Source organism: Haplochromis burtoni, unplaced genomic scaffold (assembly GCF_018398535.1).
Source record: "Haplochromis burtoni strain Fernald_Lab_line unplaced genomic scaffold, NCSU_Asbu1 Contig_7, whole genome shotgun sequence".
NCBI lineage: Eukaryota > Metazoa > Chordata > Actinopteri > Cichliformes > Cichlidae > Haplochromis > Haplochromis burtoni.
Window position 1 is genome coordinate 2,223,371 of NW_024582368.1, and position 22,272 is coordinate 2,245,642.

Below are 22,272 nucleotides of genomic sequence, written 5' to 3' on the forward strand. Positions count from 1 at the left end.
GTCATGTTCAGGTTCTTGTGTGTTGACGCACCTAACACTGACCTAAAAAAGCACCTATCTCAAAGGGTTTGTTGTGTCTATACATAACAGATCTATCAAGGAACCAAATTGAAATTGTATCTTTAGAAACTTTGTTCCAAGCATTCTGATGCAGAAACACACAATTCTTTTCCATATCTTTAGTTGGATCTATGAGAAAAACATGCTGTATCTTGGTATGGTGTGCAGTGTGTCTGGACAGATCTTATGGAGTGATGAATTCAAATTTGAAATATGTCAAAATGTACAGAGGAGGTCAAGAGAGAGGTACAATAGTATGTCTCTAAAGCCAACTTTGAAACGTGGTAGAGGCTTTCTCATGCTATGGGGCTACATTTCAGCCAGTGATGTTGTCAAAATTTATCATTGCAATAACATCTGGAGATACCAAGTGGATGACTGGGAAAAGCTTCATTTTTCACATAGTGCACATTATAAGTACCAGCATGATAGAGAATGGAACAGAAGGCAGCCAACATCCAAAGAAGAGCTTTGAATGTCCTTCAAGGAGCCTGGAGAACTCATTCTGAAGAAATGAAAAGAACTTTCCATCACCTGCCTGAGAGAGTTAACCCTTTAAAACCTCAACCATGAAATAACTGCCAGAAATCTTTACTTTTTTGATAATGAAGTGTTTGTTTAACCTTAAAATTTGTAAAAAATATATCAAATTTTAATCTGCATGAGTTTTAATTTGTATCACATTTTCTACATAAGCCATAGTTTTGCAATTTAGTCATTAGAAATGTGTTACATCATTTTTTGAGGGTAAAAAAAAGTCACGCTGATGATGTAGAAATCTCAAAAACTCACAAAAACACGTGTATCAAATACGATCGATGGGCTTTAGAGGGTTAAGGCTGTGAAGAATAAAGGTAGTCATACCAAATATTGACTTTCAAGCTCATTAGAGTTGTACAAACTCTGTTTTTGCCTTAGATACTGTATTTCCTTGTATACATCTTTCAATAAAGTGATGGCTTTTGCACAGTACTATATGGAACACTCTGTGGAAGTCTTGTTTTTATTGCTTGAAATTGTGCTGAGTTTTGTTGTATACTCAATATGATAAATTTTAAAAAAGATCATTAGCCGTATCAATGTTTTATTGCACTTCAGAACCTATTCTCAAGCCAGAGTTCACCTTATGCTGCTGTGTGGCCTCTTCTTTCACCAAATATTAGCATTTCCATGTTGTGTATAGCTATGTTAAGATTCCTGACAGAAAGCTTCACTGATGTAGCACAGCTGTTAAGCCATACAGCATGATAAACTAGCTGCTGAGTGAATTGGAATCTAATTTGTTTGAGCCATTAACCAGACTTGCATTAAAGCATGTTTTGATCTTGAATGATTACCGTGCGCGATCAGTTACCCTAGAATTAGCATCTACAGCAGACTTAAAATATAATTTATTAAAAAACACCCTGATTAAGATATATGACGCCACATAAACTGAGAAGGTAAGTGTACTTAACAAATACTGTATTGTTTTATATTAGCTGATACAAACTATAAGACGTTTTGTGTCTCTGTTTAAACATCCCAGGTAACGTGCAATAATTACAAGGCTACAAGGCATTGTTCTGGTCTGATCCTGTCCCTTTTAGAATGACAAGTTGTCGGCCATCTGCTTGAATGTTAGTAGCTATTCATCAGAATGAAGGGTAGCGAGCCCCCCTCAAGTAGACAGACTCAGCCTGCTCACTGAGCAATTTGTTTCACGGGGTACTGACACAGAAGAAAGCTTGTGGACCCAACATCCATCCTGCTGCAAAAATATCCAAAACCATCTGGCAGCTAACCCCCATCCTAAATTACCATGATGGACTCCCACCTTTGGAAACCATGAAGGCTCCAGAAACCCGCTCCAACTTCTGACTGAAAGTATGACTTGAAAGCACTGACCACATCTCAGTTGTCCCCAACCACAGCTACAAATCATGGTGGAAAATGAATAGTGTAGTTGCATTAGAATCAGAGTTGATTGTTGCAGGCCTATCCACTTTGGATGATTTATGTTCTGCTACCTTCCTGAGAATGACCAGTGCAACTGGGAAGTAAACCAAGGTCCAGAGGACTTGCAGTATATTTTTCCACGAGGGTTGGGTCTGCTTGGCAGAAACTCATGTCCTTGTCTATTCTTCTGACATATTAAGGGAAGCAGCCAAGAAACATACGTCTGTTTGTGCTTAAGAAAGTTTTAACGGGTAAGCCCAGTTGGGTTTCTATCATCATAAATAACAAAGGTTTGTCTGCAATAGTCACGGACTATAAAGATTTAGGAGACTCCATATTTTCCCGCTGCTGAGAAAGTGGCTCAAAGCTTGTAATAATCATATTTCAATAGTGATGGGTGGAAAGTATGACTTAGCTTTTTTACTCATTAAAAAGTAAAACAGGTGCTTTAAAAAATTGCAGATTAATTTGTGACATTAATTGTCTAACATTAGTGAACTCTTGGTGGCATCATAATGAAACCACTTCAATCGCTTCAGACAAACCAAATCCAGAATACTTTAACTTGACTGAAACAACCCTTATTAAGGCAGAATATCAGAGAGGGAAATGTGTACTTTTATACCAATAGTTAAAGGAACTAACAAACAAATATCTTGGAATAGTTCAGAAGCTGACAGTACTATCTTTCCACTTAAAGTTTCTCCTGTATACGCCCAACATCAGTTTAAGAACTCAAGACACTCGGGAGACTCTCCCAGCTACATCAAACGGCAAGGTAAAAACAATAGTGTCACTGACATTTCCCCAAACCCTGCACAAACAGAATTATTCACACACTGAGAGGAGTGCCATCAGATAACGGAGAGATAATGACACTTGGTGGAAGGCAGCTTTCTCAAAGCAGTTTAGAGCTGGCGTGTCACAGTTTGGCAGTTAAGCCTGTCATGGAAGTTGAGGAGGTTATCCTGGCATTTTAATCTAGCCTGCTTCTAAGGGAGAAAATGTAGAGGTGATTTCCAGGGCTAGTAATAACAAGGACAGGCCTGCCTCCTAAAAATGAGCTCTCATCACTTTGGATGCGGACAGCGCTGTGCAATGCGAAGCCGCGATGAGGGATTGCAGGCCCAGTTTGCCTCGTCCCCTCTCGCCTCATCCATCTCCATAGGCTGGCTTAAATGGATATTCATGTTGCTGAGCCAATCCACTCCTGGGAGGAATAATATCACATCATCTGACTCAGATAAAGGAAATAGAGCCTGTCCTATTCAGGGGGAGTATATAGTACTGTGATATGCTGTGATATACACCAGGAGCCTCGCTGCCAAAAAGTAGACTGATGTGACCGCGATGGAATTTTCAGAATCTTGTACATTTGATACGCGTTTAGAAGCAAAAAGAGAAATATCGAGCATTTACGACACATTTTTCTACTTACTTTTTGTTTCCAACTACAAGTAAAGAGCCATTTTTAACAGGAAAATGTATTAAAAGGTATTTATTTTGTTAAATTACAACATTCAAAGGGGTACACGTAATGTTGTGCCTTTTTAAATAGAATATTATTACTGATAAATATTCAATTCAATTCAATTTTATTTATATAGCACCAAATCACACAATAAATACACATGTAGTTTTTCCTTTTGTCTTTTAATATCGTAAGATAAATTTTAGCCTAATAAGTAGAGAACACTGTATTACATTGTGAGCAAATTATAAGCGTTACTATGTAATGTATAAATCGAAGGCTAGTTTTAGCTGTTTAGCTATATTTGAGATGAAATATAGCAAGTACTCAGGGGCGTAATTTCCAGGGGTGTTAGGGGGGTTATGACCACCACCCCCAATAATCAGATCCAACCAATATAACCCCCCTAATGAAATTAAGAATTAACTTGCATAAATAGGCTGTTGATTACTCATTTCAGGTATTGCCAGCAAAATAGTTGCATGTTTAATCATCTGGGAATTTACCCAGATTTATTTATTTATTTAGACAGAGATCTTGACCCCCCCAATGTTCAGCACAAAGTTACGCCATGCAAGTACTTCTAGAAAATTTGCATCGCAGCACCACGGTACAATATCTTACATTTCGACATTATCTGTCCAAGTAGCTCCCGAGGCTAACACTGTGCATGGTCATTTAAACAAAGGGGAACATCTGTTCGACTGTGTCAGTTTTGTAGCTGGATTTTGATTTACATGACAACTTCCGAGATGGCAACAGGACACCCAGTCATTACACACTAAACTTAAGACACCTCATCAGCTCACCAACTGGCAGACACTGCAGAGAAATAAAACCTTCATGAAGTGACGAGTGCTTGGGAAACACTTTTATGAAGTCAGTACCCGGGAAGAAGGCCATGTCTTTACTTTGTTAATTTACTTTTTAGAGTTTGGTGCAGAGGCTCGGTATATAGCTGCCAGCTCACTGTGTGTATATATATCACTCTCTGTAACAGCATTTCATCATCTGTCCCTTCTCATTGATGTTGAATGCACACTTCAAATTTTGTTTGGTTTATTACAAAAGTTTATAGAAAGCAGCTCTGCAAAGGACTCTCTGGGACAGTCTTGAGGAAAAGATTACACTTTTCCCTTTCCATGTGGCTCATTTTAGTTGTGTGGGGGCCAAAGCAAGTCTTTGTGTTTAAGAGTGATGTTTATCAGGGGACAGATTGTCCTGGTATAATCATTACGGGACTGAGTGAAATGTCTTGCAGAGCACGTATGTCTAATGGGAAACGTCAAAGCTTTGCTCTGTGTTTTCTCACTAAGTTCCAGAGAGGATGTTTCCATACTTTCGGAACATGTGGCCCAAACCAGAATGGAAGGACTGTCAGCTGAAAGAGCAGAGTCGTCATTCTATCTACAGATTGACATCGACCAGAACTAAGTTATCACTCAAGATAAGCACGGAAAAAACAGCTCGGTGCAGAAAAACCTACGGGGTTAAGAAACAGATGTCTGATGTAATGCCAGTTAATTTAGGAAGCAATTTCATAATCAGCGGAACATGTTTTCAAAACAGATTTGCATTCACAACAGCATCTAATCTAAGCACTTATAGAAGATACAATCAGCTCTGGTTATTACACAAACAACGATAAACAGACATCGGGGTATATCTATTTTTTTCATTTTAAAGCCGTCAAACTGATTTTTACTTTTACCAAGTGTGTTGTACAGAGGACATTAAGTCATCAGTCAAACAAACAACCTTTTCCTTCATAATGACAACAGCTAAGTTTCAACACTAGCAGTTTAGTCATCCATTAGTCATGTATCCCATCCAGATGTCTGATGGAGGAGAGGAGGGGAGGAGGAGATAGCAGCAGGTGTAGATCTCTCTGAGCCCAGCTGAGCTCTAAAAGGCAGTGCTTAGCACCCACAGCTCTGTCATCTGGCCTCTCCCCTGTCTCCACCAGCCTCTCGACAGCCCATTCCTCATCATTTACCCCTTTTTGGCAAAGCCCAGAGCCCTTCTAATGGGCCACTCTGAATGCTTCCAGATGTTTGTTTATTTGTTGTGCAGCAACTGTAAAACAGTTTACTCTTAGCTTGGATCTGTTCCCGTTGCTCCATTTCGGGGAGGAGTGCCGAGGGAGCTGTGGGGATTGTAGCAGGAGCTGCAGTGCAGATCACCTCGACATGTAACAAAAGCGAACTTCTAAACAAATGCGAGGTGCCCCATGGGTATCATCAGAAAGGAGGGGTTTTTTTTTCTTTGAAGGCTGCTTTCCTCTGGGGATTTTAATAACAGTTGTGCACCATTTAAGTTACATACATACAAAGTAGCTGGAAGCAGGCCCAGAAAAGCGAGATTAAAAGGGCCCAGGGCTCATACTGTAAGGCAGATACCAGGTGGGGCTTTTTTTCTTGATCTATTTACTCGGCTTGTACAGAGACATCCCCTTCATTTACAGCTGTCACTGCTGAAGGATGGCCCAATCAGATTTAATCTGATACATGTGAAAAAGCAGCTTCTAGTGTCTGGCATATTTATTGAATTATACAAAGGAAATGAAAGGCAGTTCATTAAAATTTCTTCTGTGCACACGGATACATCAATCAAGTCTCAAGCCTTACTTTTTTTAAAAAATACATACCTCTTAACTACAGCTATAATTAGATCTATGAAATCAACATGTAAATCTGACTTCAAAATGTGCCACCTCAAGAAAAAGACAAGGTGGTAATAAATAACTCAGCACATTTTTTTTTCTTTTCCAGGCTGAAATGATACATCTTCACAGTAAGACACAAGACTGCATCGTGTAATTGGCTGTGTAATAGTGTAGTATAGACCAGTCTTCATGAAGGCAAACTATACTTTACACTGAGACTCCATCTTGGATTGTTAGATTCAGAGTCGAGCTGACAGTTGGACCAGCACTGAGAGTTAGAGCTAAGGTGACAGTAGTGGACGATCCTCGGGCCCCTCTGCCAGACTATGTACTCCACTCTGTGTCACGCCTTCGCCAAGACACACTAGAGCCGCGCACTATCCTCCTTCACTTTGCCTTTTGTCTAGTTTCCTCTCATTCTGAAGTCTCATCTCCTTTCACTGTTTAAAGCTGCCCCTCTTCCTGATTTCCCCGTCCTTTTCCCCCTACTTTCCTCTCTGTCTGCTGTCAGATGTCTATGAAATTACGACTTAGATTTCACTACCACAGCAGCAAATGTTTTTTCACTACTCTCCCCTGCTCTTCTCTCTGCTACCTTGTTTTACTCCGTGTCCTTCACCAACCAAGACAGGAGCACAGTTTCCACCCCTCTGTCCCTGGGCAGTGACCTGCCAGTGCTGCCTTCCATTGGGAGCTCCTAGCTGCTGTAATTACCTCTGCCAACCAGACTCTGGGGCTTTCAAACAGGTAACACGGTGGAGTAGTTAGGTGCAGGGGGTTCAAGGGAGGTAAGGCGGAGTGTTTCTGAGACACCGTCGGAGCGATCTCAGATACGCTGCTGATATGGCCGCTATTTCTGGAGTCCGGATAAAACCAAACAGCCTCCCGCTTGCCTCTCTATTAAAAAGACTACACCATTAACCCAAACAACTACTGTCACAATCACATACCGCATAATGTGTACTTTAAAAAGCCAAAGCTGTTGAAGTGCATTTTTTATTCAAGTATTGATCGTGATTCTCAAGATTAAAGCATAAAGCAAACAGGCTAATCACATGGCACAAGAAGCAGCAGTTGCAGTGGGAAAAGCACGATACAGAGTAAGACCAGAGTGGCTTACTTTTGCAACAAATTTTGAACAAACATGTAGCGATTTGTTTAATTTACCGTGTGTGTTGAAACAAGAGTTCTGCAGTGATTTGCACAAAATTATGCAGCGCATTGTTTCAGCGCTTTTGTTCATATACTGAATTTACCTCAGCACGCATTTGTGTGGAATTACTGTCTCAACCATTCTGTTTGTTGTAGCGCTGCTTTGTCACCACTTTGTTCTCTTTGACTGAGGAGTTACTGTGACCGTTTCCCACACATAGAGAAAACTCAACTGTGTTTGAGAAGAGCAAATAAACGGGGGGAAAGAAAAAAATAAGAGCGGGGGTAGGGGCTCGACGAGGCAGGGACACGAAGAGGAGGTGAAGGGCGAAGACGAGGGCTGTGTTATCTAAGGCTGCAGCGCCGCATCATAAAAATAACAAATGGAGACTGTCACTGTTACTCTGATCTCAGTCAGAGGGGAGAAATATTTCATGTGGCAGGTCCCCTCACCTTTAAATGAGTTGTTCTTAGCCAGGTCTGATTTTGACAAAGCACAAGGCTCTTTCTGTCCTTACTTCCAATGAGAGCTGCCACCATCCTGGCTTTCATGACATAGATCTGTCCTTGGCACCATTAATGTGGATGGAGGTCTACTCTACTGTATATTAGCCTAGAAGCACTCGCAACTGATAAGTAATGCTACTATAGTGGTTGTCAGCTCATCACAAATATTTTGCAATGTGACATCATCTAAAGCATGAAGTAATAGTTAACTACCCTGAACCCTGAAATAGGGTACTTATTAAGCCAAACTTATCTGTTAATTCTGCTTTAAACAACTCCACAAAGCCAAGTCCAAGAGTCAGGCTTACTTAAATCTGGGTTTCCAAAAAGTCTATATATAAACATGAATTTGGAAAATAGAAGACACTGCTTTGCATGTTTATTTTCTTTTGCAAGACAAAAATGATCTTTATTATTAAACTATCAGCACGTGTCCTCTTATTGCATCATATGAAGGCCCACTGTCTGCATCTTGGATATAGAAACATCCCACAGTTTTTACAGTCAAATGAATCCAAAACAGAAGCCGTATCGTTAGGCCCTCCACTATGAACTAGGTTGACGCATAACCTGGGCTCCTTACCCACTTTAAAACACAGGTTTAAAATCCTTGACACAAATTTGACACGGACTAAAATCTTGTCTAAAACCATCAGCTCTGAAGTTTTCTGCATGCTTTTGTTACATGTAGACTGGACTATTGTTATGCACAGTATACTGGAGTTAGTAAATCGTTTCTTGCTTGTTTAAAATTAGTCCAAAAATGCAGCAGACAATTACTGACTGAAAGAAAAAAAGAGAGAGATTGCATTACTGACACTGGCTTCCTTTGCACTACAGAATCCAGTATACAGTGCTACCGTTTGCATTTAAAGCCTTAAATGGTCTTCCACCTCCATATGTTGTACATATGCTGGGAGAGACTGCTCATCTCTGGAACTGTGGCTGAAGCATAGGTTCTGTTTATGTTACTTTATGTTAATAGGTGGAATGTGTGTATAGAGGGCATTTTAAGAATTTTACTTTTGTTTCTGGTGGTATTAAAATAAAATATATTCACTTCCTTTAATTCACTTCCTTGAAATGTGCAATTCACTTGTATTTTTTTTTTATTCCTATTTATTCTATTTATCCCCTTCGTATATTTTATTTATATTTGTCTCTGTATTTATATGTGTGTGTATGTGTGTGTATATATATATATATAATATTCTATAACTGTAACTTCTGTCGGTGCTGTGCTTTTTGGAAATCGAATTTCCCAGAGGAACCCACCCGAGGGATTAATAAAGTTCTATCTTATCTTATCTTTATTTAATTCAGTTTAATTATTAAGAAAACCACTAAATTGTCAAACGAACTGACTAAAATGCACATTTGGTTTTCCTCACTTTACCTTCAACCGGTCACGGCAGATGAGTCACCCTCCCTGAGGCTGGTTCTGCTGAAGGTTTGTTCCTGTTAAAAGGGAGTTTTTCCTTCCCACTGTCACCAAGTGCTTGCTCATAGGGTGTCATTGTTGGGTTATTTCTGTATTACTGTAGGGTCTTTACCTTACAATATAAAACACCTTGATGTTACTTTTGTTGTGAATTCATGCAAAAAAAAAAAAAAAGCAAGTGGAATGAATTGAATTAGTTAATTTTGGTTGCAGTAAATCATTTCAGCTGATTACGGGATAATGACCTGTGGGTATGATACGTATAATAATATTGAACTTAACTTTTTTTTTCTTAAAGTCTCAGCTGAGTATCTGGTACAAAAGCAGTAGGTGGCCTTCGCCATTAATTTAGAGCAGTGTATCGTTTTAATGAATGTGTTGTATTCTTTCTAGAGTGCAGTGTTTGATGTTAAGAAGTTGCTACATAATTACATCAACATACTACACTGGGTCAATATGAGGCCTAATCAATGTCTAGTATCAACAGATCAAGGATGCTTCATTCTGTGTATGTACTGCATGCTCCCACGCTTACACTCAGATCAGAGTTAGCTGAGATTACTCAGATTTATTCCCACTATCAACACATCACACAGATGAGAAGAGATCAATAAGAATAGATAACTTCAACTCAGTTTCAAGTTCAATAGATTCCCACTCTCTGCTGCTGTTAGCGTTATGACTCATTTACATAATCTATAGAACCAGGATCTCAATGTTTCTTCTTAATTTTGAAGAAAATAAATATTTTTCTTACCTTTGTGGGTCATGGGATCTCTGGATCCTCGCGGTAGAGGCGAATAGGGCAGTGGATGGCTCTCTGATCCAGCCTCATTAAGTGACTAGCAGAAAAGGAATGTAGAAAAAGAATTAGCTATAAAGTTATAGCAAGCAAGCAGCAAACCACTGCCACATGGTTAAAAAATAATGCCATGTGGCAGTCTTTGTTCTAAAGTTCATTTTATTTTATTTACATTTTATGACAAAAAAAAATCTTCTCATAGGGACAAGGTTTTAACAGCATGGATTAATCACCTTCAGTGGTGTTTTCCTAATTTAACTTATCCGTTTATATTATACTAAGATTAAGGGCTTGCTTTGAGTGTCAGTCATTTCTCTATAGCTGCTTGCTGACCTCTGGGTGAGATTGCTGCTAATTGGAATCCCCAAACTGGACCTTTAAACCCTGTTCATGGAGTCGACTCATTTATAATGGAATTATCTGACAAATCAAATAGATTGCTATGTGGTATATTATGCGAACAGATCTCGGTGTCTGTCTTACATCTGTACTGATACACCTGTACAGAAAGTGATTCAATCTTTGTAAAAATCACAATTTGTTGATGTGACACGTTTAAATGCAACAAACACATTAGGCTTCATAAATATAATCTTCAAACCAGAGACCAAAACAACTTTTCTAATGAAGTCTATGAGATGACCTGATGACACCTGATTTATAGTATAACCTAATAGGGAGGTTTTAACATTCACCCAGATATGACCTCTGAACATGCAAAGTACAACAGTAACATGAGGGTAATATAAAATCAGACGAAATAACCTTTTGACACTAGAAAGTGTGAATGCAAATTACATGATACATACTTCTCTTTGTTCAACTTCTTTATCTTATTTATTGTCCTACAACTGAAATGTGATTTTTTTTCATACATTCTTAGCTGCAAAACTGGACTGAACCTCTGACTGTGAGCACAGTCAGAGGTTCAGGCTAAACGCGTGTGATGAATGCGGGTTTGGGACAAAGAGAAAACAGTGGCCTCTATGTCATGAGACAGTATTCCCACACGGGTCAACAGCTTGTGTGTTGTTATTCTTTTGGTGCACTTTCAAGGTCCAAAACATTCTCTTTTTTTCCACCTTAGCCTTTTAGCTAGCGGAGCAGGCAGTTTATCATGACACAGCGATATCTGATGCCTTTGCAGAAATACTTTCCTTTCTTGCAGGAAGGAATTCACTAGGCCTTTAATCATAGCAAGAGACTCAACTGACAAATACATATTAGAGATGGCTTGGAGCTGCATTTTTCCCACTTTTATTGTTGTTCCTCTACATGCCCATGCATAACCTTGAGAAATGGAATGGTCTGCACTGTTAAATGGAACCATATTCTTCATCGGCAAAGAGAGCAATGTGAACTGAAAACGATCACATAATGTGCTTTCAGATAGCATCTCTGAAAGGCATTAAGGTCTGGCCAGCATGTGTCTCATATTATACCAAGGAAAAAAAAGAAGACAAAATGCGCCTATTTTAAAGGCCTTGCTTCATGTATGCTGGAGAGTCAGCTTTTGGGAAAAAAAAAAAAGTGCTTAAAAGAAGAATATAGTTTTGACAGCAGACCTGCTGCTAAAACCTCCTAAGAAATGTCACAGATCACCCCCCCCTGCTTCTGCGATGTACATTTATGAAGTAAAAGAACTAAAAATATGAACACATTGGACTCAGTAACTACTGTCACCTGACATGTAAGGAAAATAGTTGGGTATTTATAGCATTGAGCTAGCAAAACAAATATTGGACTGAGACTAAAGATCCTACAGCAAAATGATCACCACCCATCTCATTTTTGAGACATGTATCAAGGTTCATTTAGCGTTTTCCTATCTTTGAATTTTGCCATTTTGGTTTGCAACTCATATTACCGATCAGTACAAACACACTCAGTGTTCGTCTATGTCACTTCATAGGAAAAGAAACAAGCGACTCAGGCATTAAGACGGGAATTGTGAGCTGTCTGATCTACCTTTGTGCATGTCTGGGCCACCATAGAGTTGCGCCCCCTGCTTGCCTCATTTCCTGGTCTGCATGAAAGATCACAAGCCTGGGCCCCTTTAGGCCTGCTTGGCCCACAAAAATCCCCTCCTAATCCTGATGCTCGGCCACAATTAATCTTCCGGGTTGCCACATTATTAACAGCACCACCCGCAGATGATATAGGGGGTGCTGGATGAGAACAAGGGAGCACTACTTAGGTGTGGCGAATACTAGATGGAGCTTAGCACTCTGGCTGTGGTCCTATGGGACATTAGTCACCTTGTTTTCAGTGCTGAAACCAACTCCACCCCAGTGATATGACACCACTACTTTACCTCCTCGCTCTAATGCCTGCTGATCACACAGCTGACCCATAGGTGGCTGTTGTAACTCCAACTTCCACTTGTCTCGATCTTCCCCTTTAAACCCTCAGATCTTCATCATTAGCCCTTGACATTTGCACTCAAGCATGCATGTGAAACAAATGGAGGACGATTTTTCTGTACTTGCTACGAGAGGATTAATAGCTTCATGTTTTAGCACTTTAAACAAGTGTTTTTTTCCACCAGTATTTCTAAACTGGCTACTCATAAAGCATGGTCCATTACAAAGAAAATCCAAAAAGAAAGAAACTCTGATTATACTAATAATAGAAAACTTTTGGTGCCTTTATTAAACATATTTAGAAAGTAGGTTGGAGAAACTAAGTGAACCCCTATTCTAATGCTGCTCAGAGTTTGGTGCTCCAATTACTGTAAGGAGCTGTTTGTTATAAGGTCACACAATGTCTGTACTGACAAAGTCTGCTCATCCTAAAAAGACTGACGTGAATCATACCTCAAGGAAAACACATTTAAAGCATTTTATTGATGCACAAAGCTGGAAAGGGCTGCTCATCAAGAAACAATAAACAAGCTGGCTACGATTGGAGATTATTCAGGATTGTTGCTTACTCTCTATGCAAGTATGTGTCCCGCAGTGTTCAGACCAAGAGCACGATATGCAATCCTGGAAAAGGTGAAAAAGGACCACCAGGAGGTATCTCTACAATTTGTTAAATTTCTAAGATAAGCACTGAGTAAGACAGGTGGCTATTGAAGGAAGCTATTAAGCAACCTACCATTTTGCAGACACATATAAACAAAACAAAGCTCAACACTGTGTGTTTCACAAATGAAGCAAAAACACTTCAGGGTCAATGTAAAGTGGACTGTTGAGACACAAAATGCTATGTTTAGAGGAAAGGGGGTGTCGCACATTACCACCAAAGCATTCAAATGTGAAGTCTGGTGAAGTGAGCGTCGCTGTTCTGCAGCTACTGAGAGAACAGTACAGAAAACACAGGGCAGCAGTCCAGGGAGCTTAGAAGAGATCGGACTGAGGTGAAGGTTCTACAAGTTTCTAATTTCTAATTTTTCATCCCTGCGCTGTGAGTGGTCAAGATGTACGAATCAAAATTTAAAAAATCCAAATGTCATTTAAGTTTGAAATTATGACTGCGATGTAGACATGGGGCACCATTTTCTGATTAATTAATGCAGGACTCCTTTATATTACAAAGGGTTTGCAAACTTTCTGTCAAATCAGAAACCTCCTATGTACTAAACATGCGACCTGTCCCATCGTCTCCTTTTCACATTTTCAAAACAAGGACTTCATTTACACTCCATCTCCCACTGTTCCCTCTTTCCTGTATCATTTCTTTCACTCCCTCTGGCTCTTTGGCTTGATTTCTCCAGCTGTACCTACACTGAACAGAGGGAGGTGCTGCTGTGTTGTCTATGTAAGATGCTCCTGGACGCCCTTCTTCTCTCTCCTCTCTCTGCTGTCCAGATTAGTCTGCTCATCAAGCTGAGCATTGTTTTAATTTGCTGGGCCCGGGGCATATGCTGAGTGTTCACATCATTATTGTCTCTGTGCAATGTGAGTTATCACCACAGCTTATGATAATGTGGCACAAATTTACAGGCTTGGGAGCACCACGGATTCCGTGATAATAAAGGGTGGACAGAGGGGAGTGCAAAGAGGGAGAGAGAAATGAAGAAAGTGTGTGTAGATGTATGTGTGCGAGCGGGAGAGTGGAATAGGTAGAGAGAGGAAGCTCCGTTGGATGTCATTATGAAAGATGATTCCCATACTAGATAATACATCACACCAGTGCTGTCTGTCTTCTCCTTTTCAGTGTTGTTATGTGAATAAATGCTGATAAACCCAGAGGCAATAGTGATTATTACTTCCAACATATCATCATGAGAGAGAGGGGAGGAGGAAGACAGGGGAGGGATGGAAAAAGAAGAAAAGCAAGTCACAAAGAGAGCCACATGGAGAACATAACCACCTCCACGGTGGGGATCTTCAAAATGTAAGACACTGAAAAAGTGAGTCAGGGAAGCCTGACGCAAATCTAGTTGTTTTTCACATGCAACTGCCACAAAGTTTACAAAGTTTCGCAAGCTTGGCTGCGGATTAGAGATCTTGATGGGCGTTACGTTACAGTACATTATGAAGATATTAGTTCATCTAGAAGATTTCTCTCAAATCTGACGCCGGCCATCGCGGTGAGCACATAAAGCAACCGTGTTGCACCATGTCTTACACACTGTTGTCCTTTCTGGCGATCTGTCTCTGAAGTCTCCCTTTGACCAGCTCATCCTGACACAGCTGGTTCCTGCCTCGCCTCACCTCACCTCTCTCCTTAAGACTGACCAGCAATACAATCTAATTACAGCCGCGCTACAGAGGGAGACCAGTGTAAACACCAGCCCTTTTTATCTCCTTATACATCTGGACAAGTAGACAAAGTGCTAAAAGGAAATAAATGTGGCCTGACAGCCACATCAAAGAGTTCAGCCAGAGGCTTACTGCTACTTAGGGCACAGGAATGTTGTTGCTAAGCATCAGCCCGCAACCTATCAGGGTGCAAAGAGGGCCCTGTCCTGCCTTACAGAGGGAAAAGGGGAAAAGAGAGAAATGAAGAGGAGAGAGGGGAAGGGAGGGCGAGGGGAGGGGAGGGGGCTGACATTGAGGGGAGGCTAGGGACTCAAGGAGATTTTTGTAGCTTAAAGCAATTGTTGGAAGAAACAAGCCTTCTGTTTTGTTTTCTCTTGACACCATTTCTGCTTTTTGTGCTTGCAAAAGACATGTATAAAAATGTCTTTTGATATGTTTTCTCTTTGGGTCTATATCAAAATATTTCTTTTGTGTCTGTGCATGGAACTTTTTTCACATCTTGTCTCTATAAACTGGTGCAGCTTTCTGATCATGTTGGAGATCAGAGGAGACACAACTTGTGAACTTATTTGAGTCAACATTTAATGCTGGCATGACACGTTTATTTCTTCACTAGATGGAATTTTTTATGATTCGTGTTTCGCACTTCTAAAGTTGGGTTTTTTTTGAGAGGGGAGGTTACAAACAATGCAACACTTTTAGAAATAAACAATGAAAAATGAATAAGCAGCAACGGCTCGGAGCATCTCTCAGCATGTAATGGCACTGATGAAATGGAAAATGCTCTAATTCGCTACCAGAGATCGAGCAGAGGCATTTGTACGCTCTCAAAGAAAAGTCTAATCTAATGGAATATCACACTGGTGCACAAGATATTATTTTGGATGCCAGAGCAGCACTTTGCATGAGGTCAAATAATTAAAATGGGTACTTTGGCATCAAAATATGGCGAAGACTGCAATAGAAGTGTATTAATTAAGATGTTTTCATGTCATGTTACACGAGACCTCAGTGATTCTGAGCGTGCGTAGTGAAAAGAAAAAATAAAATGAGTGTGCATGAAAAGAATGAATTCCGTTTTCTTGGGTGATGGCAGGGGGAAGAAAATTTGATGTAACGGTGCCTGCACTTGTGAGCAGAACAGCAGTGCTTTCCCCATCAGGAAGACTACTGAGTGTGCGTTTAATGATTAGCCAGTTCTACTCCAATGAACTTGTTCTGAGTAAACGTATCATATGATCACTGATCACAAGAGGAACTGATGTTTCGCTCGGGGCACGAGACACACGGAGTGAACCGGCAACAGTAAAAACCTGCAGTTCTGTGTACGGCTAAGCGTCAGACAGGCAAAGGTTGAGTGCCGCTGAACGTTAATCACCCACAGCGATGACTCACAGATGGTAATAAGGCTGTGTTTGTTTTGAGGTTGAAATTTAAAGAGTCGTCGACCTTTTGGGCGAGCGTCTTGCTGGATAAGTACAGGTGATTTAAAGGAGAAAGTCTTCATTGCAGGTATGCAGCACAATTGGCTTAAAGCTATTTTTTTTATTTTGGTTTAGTTTGACCTTTCCACAGGCGCAGATGCTAATGCTACAAAGTTGCAAAGACAGACAGACACACATGCAAAAAAAAGCATCATGAAATCTTTCAAGCATTAGTCGAAACTGTAATTTGTTACCTTGGTCAAACTTTTAAGCAAAACCTAACCAGTTGTCTCTCACATTTCCACAGGCGCCATTTCTTTTATCACTAAACAAGAGGGAAAAAAGTAAGGTGTGAGCTTTCTGATCTACCTGTGACAAAAATTATTTTTGTCATAGTTTTGCCTTATTTAACTGGTGTGAAAAGAAATATTTTCATCTTTCCTTGTTTTAAGGCAAACTACACAAACACACACACACGCACAAAACCACAGCAACTCAGGAGTGTGACATATCATGAGGCTTTCTGTTCCGATTAGGGGCTGTATCTAACGTCAAGGCTGTTTTCTAGAGTGTAGGATGTTTAATAATTGAAGACTCTGGGAGCGGGCCTGTCACACCGGCTTGTCTAGAATGTTTCCTATGCAATTAGATGCCGAGAGACATTTGAAGAGGACCCACAAAAAGAGCTACAAAAAGTGACATGTGAACTTAAAGGAAATTAGCTCTTCACACGAGTGAAATGTGAAGGTTACTTAGCAATGCTTAACTCAGACTGTGGCTGTGTGAAGTGTGTGTTTGACTCAGCCCTGCTACGAAGACTGCGATTTTCTTTACTTTGAGCCGGCTTCAGTCAGTAAGATCACAGAGGGAACGAAAACTAATTTTGACTCAAGGCACACGGAGAGAAAAAAGAGGAAAAAAAAACCTGAGATGTGTCAAAATAATGAGATCTCTTGATGTTTTCTGGGAAGATACGGGATGATGCAGACAGATGCACAACTCACATCTTCACCCAAGGACACAGACACACAAACACCCGTTGAACATTTAACCGCAACTTCAAAACACACACATTTGCATGTGTGCAGGAACTCACATTAAAAACCTCAAACACACACACACACACACACACACACACACACACACACACACACACACACACACACACACAATATTTTTTTAATGCACGAAACACTAATGCACATCTATTTCAGTGTTCACTTACATTCAGGCCAAAACTCAAAACTGATTAGTTGATTAATACAGATTTTGAGTTGTGTGATGTAAATACAGTTCAAGCTCTGGCGTCTAAATTAAAGAAATCTGACCTGAACTCCAAGCAAAACATTCAGTAGCACGACTTCTTTTCTTAATTAAACAAAAAAAAATGGTGCCTTTGTGGTTTTGTGATTTGTTTTTCAGCACACAAACACAATTTTGCCTGTGATTGTGACAAATCAGACCACCACATAATTAGGCTGGCCTTTATTTTCATTTGAAAATATTAGACACATCCTGTAAAAACAGATGATTAAAACACTCTGTATCCATCTCCCGCTTGCCTCCAATCTCTGACAACCTTTCACAGGAAGTTCCCCCACATCCGCATCTCGGAATCGCTACGTCGCAACGATAACGCTGTCATCCTCCACACCTATCGTAAGTCACGAGCAAACGACCGAGATGCTCCGTCGCAAGACAGAACCCTCTGCGGGCCTGTAAGCTGTATCATTACAGCATGTCATCTTTGTGGCAAAGGAGCCGAGCTCTCTAATTACACTCTGCTTACTCCATTTACCCAGACTGGGACAGAGCAGCAGGCAAACAAAGCATTAAAAATGGAGTGCTTTCCCCTGTTCTGTGCCCGTGTCTTTCTTCTGGTGCCTGTTGTCCTCCCCTGGTTGTTGTTGTTGCTGTAAAAGCTGCCGAGGAGAGATAGCAGAGGGCACATGCCACTGCACCGTCCTCTCCAACCATCCTTGACTTTCCCACCCTCCCAATCTTTTTCAGCCCTTCCTTCAAAAGGACTTATGAAGGTGAGTGGCTATGTGACAGGCCAGGAATAAAAGAGACAAACCAGGGATAAAAATTAAATAAAAAGTAGCTGTCTGAAATAGTAATTGCACTCCTTTGCTGAGCATGCTTTCAGATATATAAACCTGATTTACTGTCGGTGTTGCTGCCACAAATCAGAAGGCCCTCTGAGAAACACTCGTGCTATGAAATTGTTTAATCTCATCAAGTTCTGCTTTCACAGCAGGCCATAAATCACATAGTCTTTGTTATCATAGACCTCCATGAGCGCCTCTGAGGCAGGCAATGGATCGTGGGTATATATAATCTTGACTGCGCAAACAGCAGGGTCTGAGCAGCCTGAAATACTTTCATATTAGCCGCGGTGCAGCTGGCGGAACACAAGCGCCCTGATGGATATCTCATTTCCTGCGCTCTGCATCTATTTCGAGCAAATTATTACTGCATAAATTTCTTGTCAACAGAAACGGCCAATTAATTAAGTTAAAATGCACTCGTGATCACATCTACACACCAGCGAGGGCAATTTTCCGCTAAGCAAATTTATTGCAGGGGTCACTGTAATGAATGACTCTAAACTTTGTGATAAAGTGGCAGACAGGCCAATATCTACACAGGAACTGTGGTAGGGACATATTTGCATAAGGCAAATTTACGTGAAAACACTCGAGGACGACAGCTGGAGGTGGGTGAGGATTTTTTTTTCTTTTTTTACAACTACAAAACAAAATGTCGGTCAATCTCTGGCTCTTCACTATTTCATCAAAGATGTGCACCTTTGGATAGAGATCGTGAATGCACCTTTGCCATTTAACATAGAAAATATACACATTTAACAGAGCTCGCAACCTGAATGAATTATTCATAATGTATGAGGGCTTGGGAGTTTGTGGAGGGTGCGAGGGGGGGGGGTTGGCGGTTGTTTATTCAGCTTGGGCCGTTTATCAGACAGTGAGGATCCCACGGCGGGGATGAGCTTGGAGATTTATCTGTGCTAGGGCTCCAAAGCAGATAAATCAAGGGGTGTAATCATGCTCTGAGTGGCCCAGCTGTGACCCCGTAGTGAACTAATGACACAGGGATATCTAAGCCCCTTTTCCTCTTCCTGGGTTAGGCCCTTAGGTTAGTCCCCTGTCAGACACAAAGCTAAAGAAAGACACTGCTTCACAGAAAAACTGAGGGGGAAACATAAGGCCCTTCATGTCCTTTTGTCCTGTTTACACAACACCAGCGAGCAGGATTGTTCGCCCGCGCCTAAAAATAACAGCGCTGGAGCGATGTAACAGCCGACAACTACTGTACAACAATGTTTGTTCAAACAATAGCAACGAGTATCGATTGCACGTATACACCATCGCAGGTTCACGAGCCGCTATTCACAACAGCCCATGTAAAAGATACTGCTGTTTGGCTGAGGATGTCTCCCATTCCCTCCCAGAGCAAAGGCTTTCTCCAGGACCGAGCCTGCTCTGATTTATCATGTCTTCTGCTAGCAGGCTGTCCGCTGATTAAGCCAGTGGAACTTTGTTTCACTCTCCTCTCTCTTTAATCTGTCTCTCAGCGAGATAAATTAGCCAGTGCCGTGCCAGCTCCTGCTCTCTTTACCTCCCTCCCTCCGTCTCTTCCTCCCTCTCAGCCTTTCTCTCTGTTTATCTTTTCTGTCTGTCACACATTGAGAAGAGAGCAGACACATCTGCTCCTGCACTGCTGCAGGAGATAGGGCTGGGCTACATCCTTGGTCAGATTTAGCTAAGAGTGTCTGCGAGTGAGAATGAGGGAACGAGTGTGTTTTTCCTCTTTTTTTCTCCCCTTGACAAGACTCTGTCAAACAATCTCCCTCTCCTTGGCTGGGCTTATGTTCTTTGTTGTCAGCTAATAAATCAGAGAGTATTTATGATCTGCAATCCCTATTCTTAGGCTTTTAATGGCGACACGTTTGTGGGTGAATTAAAGCAGTGTTTTATTCACTAGGCTGTGGGCCAAAGTGAGAGGCCTAGGTGCCTCTGCCTGTGAATGTTTCTCCTCTCTCCGCTCTTGCTCGGGTGTTAAATCATACTCATTGTCAGGCAGCGCTAAGTTAGTGTGCGTCATTGGGGAGAGCAGGAAGCACTGGGCATAATTCTGTCCATCAGTTTAATTTATTGTATCGGTAGCTTTGTAATCTCTGCCCCATAAACTACAGGAGCTGACAGACAAGAATTTGGTTTTAAAGGCAATGCTCATCCGCATTTTGGCTGGCGATGGGCCTTATTTTTGCCTCAGCTTTCTGATTTCATATCCAGCCACAGGAGAAAAAATTTAAAGGTTGTTGCAAAATGCTTTTTTCTCTGCTATTAACCACTGCAGCCATAATGTTTTTTTGGTCAGGTTATCGTATACATGAAAGATTACTAAAACTAAATGTTAGAAGAAGAAGACGAGAGCCAATAAAAGATAGAAAAAAAAAGAGAAAGAAGAGGCGGTTCGAGGACACAACCTTGCTCAGAGGTTTTATTTCAGGTGAAATATAAGTCCTAATACCAGGGTACTGCTGCAGCATCTGCTTTGCAGATAGTGCACTTGGCTCTCCTTCCAGTGCCAGTGAATATAAATCAGGTGAGGCACCTCAATGCTAGGCCTGACTCCTAGAGGCCAACAAATCTTTAACATGAGATTAGGGCCTCAGTGGAGTCATCCATCTTTGGGTGATGGAGGAAAATATCACAACACTCTATGGGCAATATGGTTTCACAGAGTCAGGACCGATGTCTATTAGAATGTCTATTAGGATAAAAAGTCCAACAACTCACTGTTTGCACACACTGTGAATTAATTCCTACAGTGTGGATGACAAACACAAGTCTTTTCTAAATACAACTACAAGCCCGATAACATAAAATAACAAGAAGAAGAAAAGAATCAGTATCAGTATAAAATATATAATACATTTTCCTGGAAGAAATAATCTGAAGATAATACTCGGAGGAATAATTACCCTCTTCTTTTGTCAACACATGCTTTATGGGCATTTTCTTTTAATTGTAATAAACGTAACTGGTGCCATGTGTCAACTACAAAGAACGCAGAGCAAAGCAACGCTGCCAATTACCCTATAAAACATGCATATCTTCCAAAGCATGGGTCTCCTCTGTGGGTTTAACTCACCAAAGGCAACGGGTGTTTTACAAGATGCTCGCTCAGTGGATACAATTGTGCTTAGCATAAAAGGAAAAGCAGGCTGCGAGGACCCAACAATGAACCATATCTCCCTGTAGCCTTTTCAGCGAGCTGCATTTACATATCAAGCCACTAGCCTGATGTGTAAACACATTCCATCAGATGCCGCCATCGTAGCCAATGAGAGCCATTTCATTCCAGCTATACCTCACACACTGTGCAGCATTAGACAAAGGGAGAGAGGCCTGAAAGAGACATCTCATGTCATCACCCGAGAGATAATGGAATTGTTATACATCCTTGATCACAGACACTCTCACGGCATCTTGCTCTCTTTTTCACTCATTCTTTGTCTCGGTGCTCTTGGTCTCTCTATCGCTCTCTCCCTCTCTCACAAATGTGCGCACAGACACACAAGCGCACGAGTAAAAATTCCAGCACACTTCAGTGCGATAGCTCCTCTTCTCTTTCAGGGTTTCATCTCAATAGCTTTTTTATCTGAGCACTTCAATTTGCAAGCCTAGCTGGAAGGCAGCTCCTCCTGATATGTTAATTGCAGGGTACTTAAGCACTAAAAGATTAACATAAAACCCTTTGGAAACAAGCTAATAGTTTATGATAATTCGTGCATGGCCTTTGTCTGTCTATCATTACATTGCCTCTAGCGATAATTTTATCAAGGGGCTGTAAAATATCATTTTAACAAGTTCACTTTCAGATAATTAATAGTAGAAACTGTATTATTCAATTGAGCCACACTGGCACCATTAACAATATGGCAAGTAAGCTATAATTAAAGTATTTCATTTTATTAACCTATTCATAACGCTGTGCAAATGATGACACAGAGACACAGAAAGGCTTTCCTTTTTTTTTTCTTGGTGAAGCACTGTCACCAGAGCAATTACAGGAA

At 40.8% G+C, this 22,272-nt stretch overlaps 1 protein-coding gene across 1 annotated transcript in view; it reads right to left on the minus strand.

Annotated features, from left to right (window-relative positions):
- The window catches only part of lrmda (leucine rich melanocyte differentiation associated), a 202,609-nt gene that overhangs the window by 18,668 nt on the left and 161,669 nt on the right, over nt 1–22,272 (minus strand). The window contains exon 6 of the mRNA XM_005914081.3: nt 9,992–10,076. Within this exon, the coding sequence (XP_005914143.1) occupies nt 9,992–10,076 (85 nt within the window). The remainder of the gene's footprint in view (nt 1–9,991; nt 10,077–22,272) is intronic.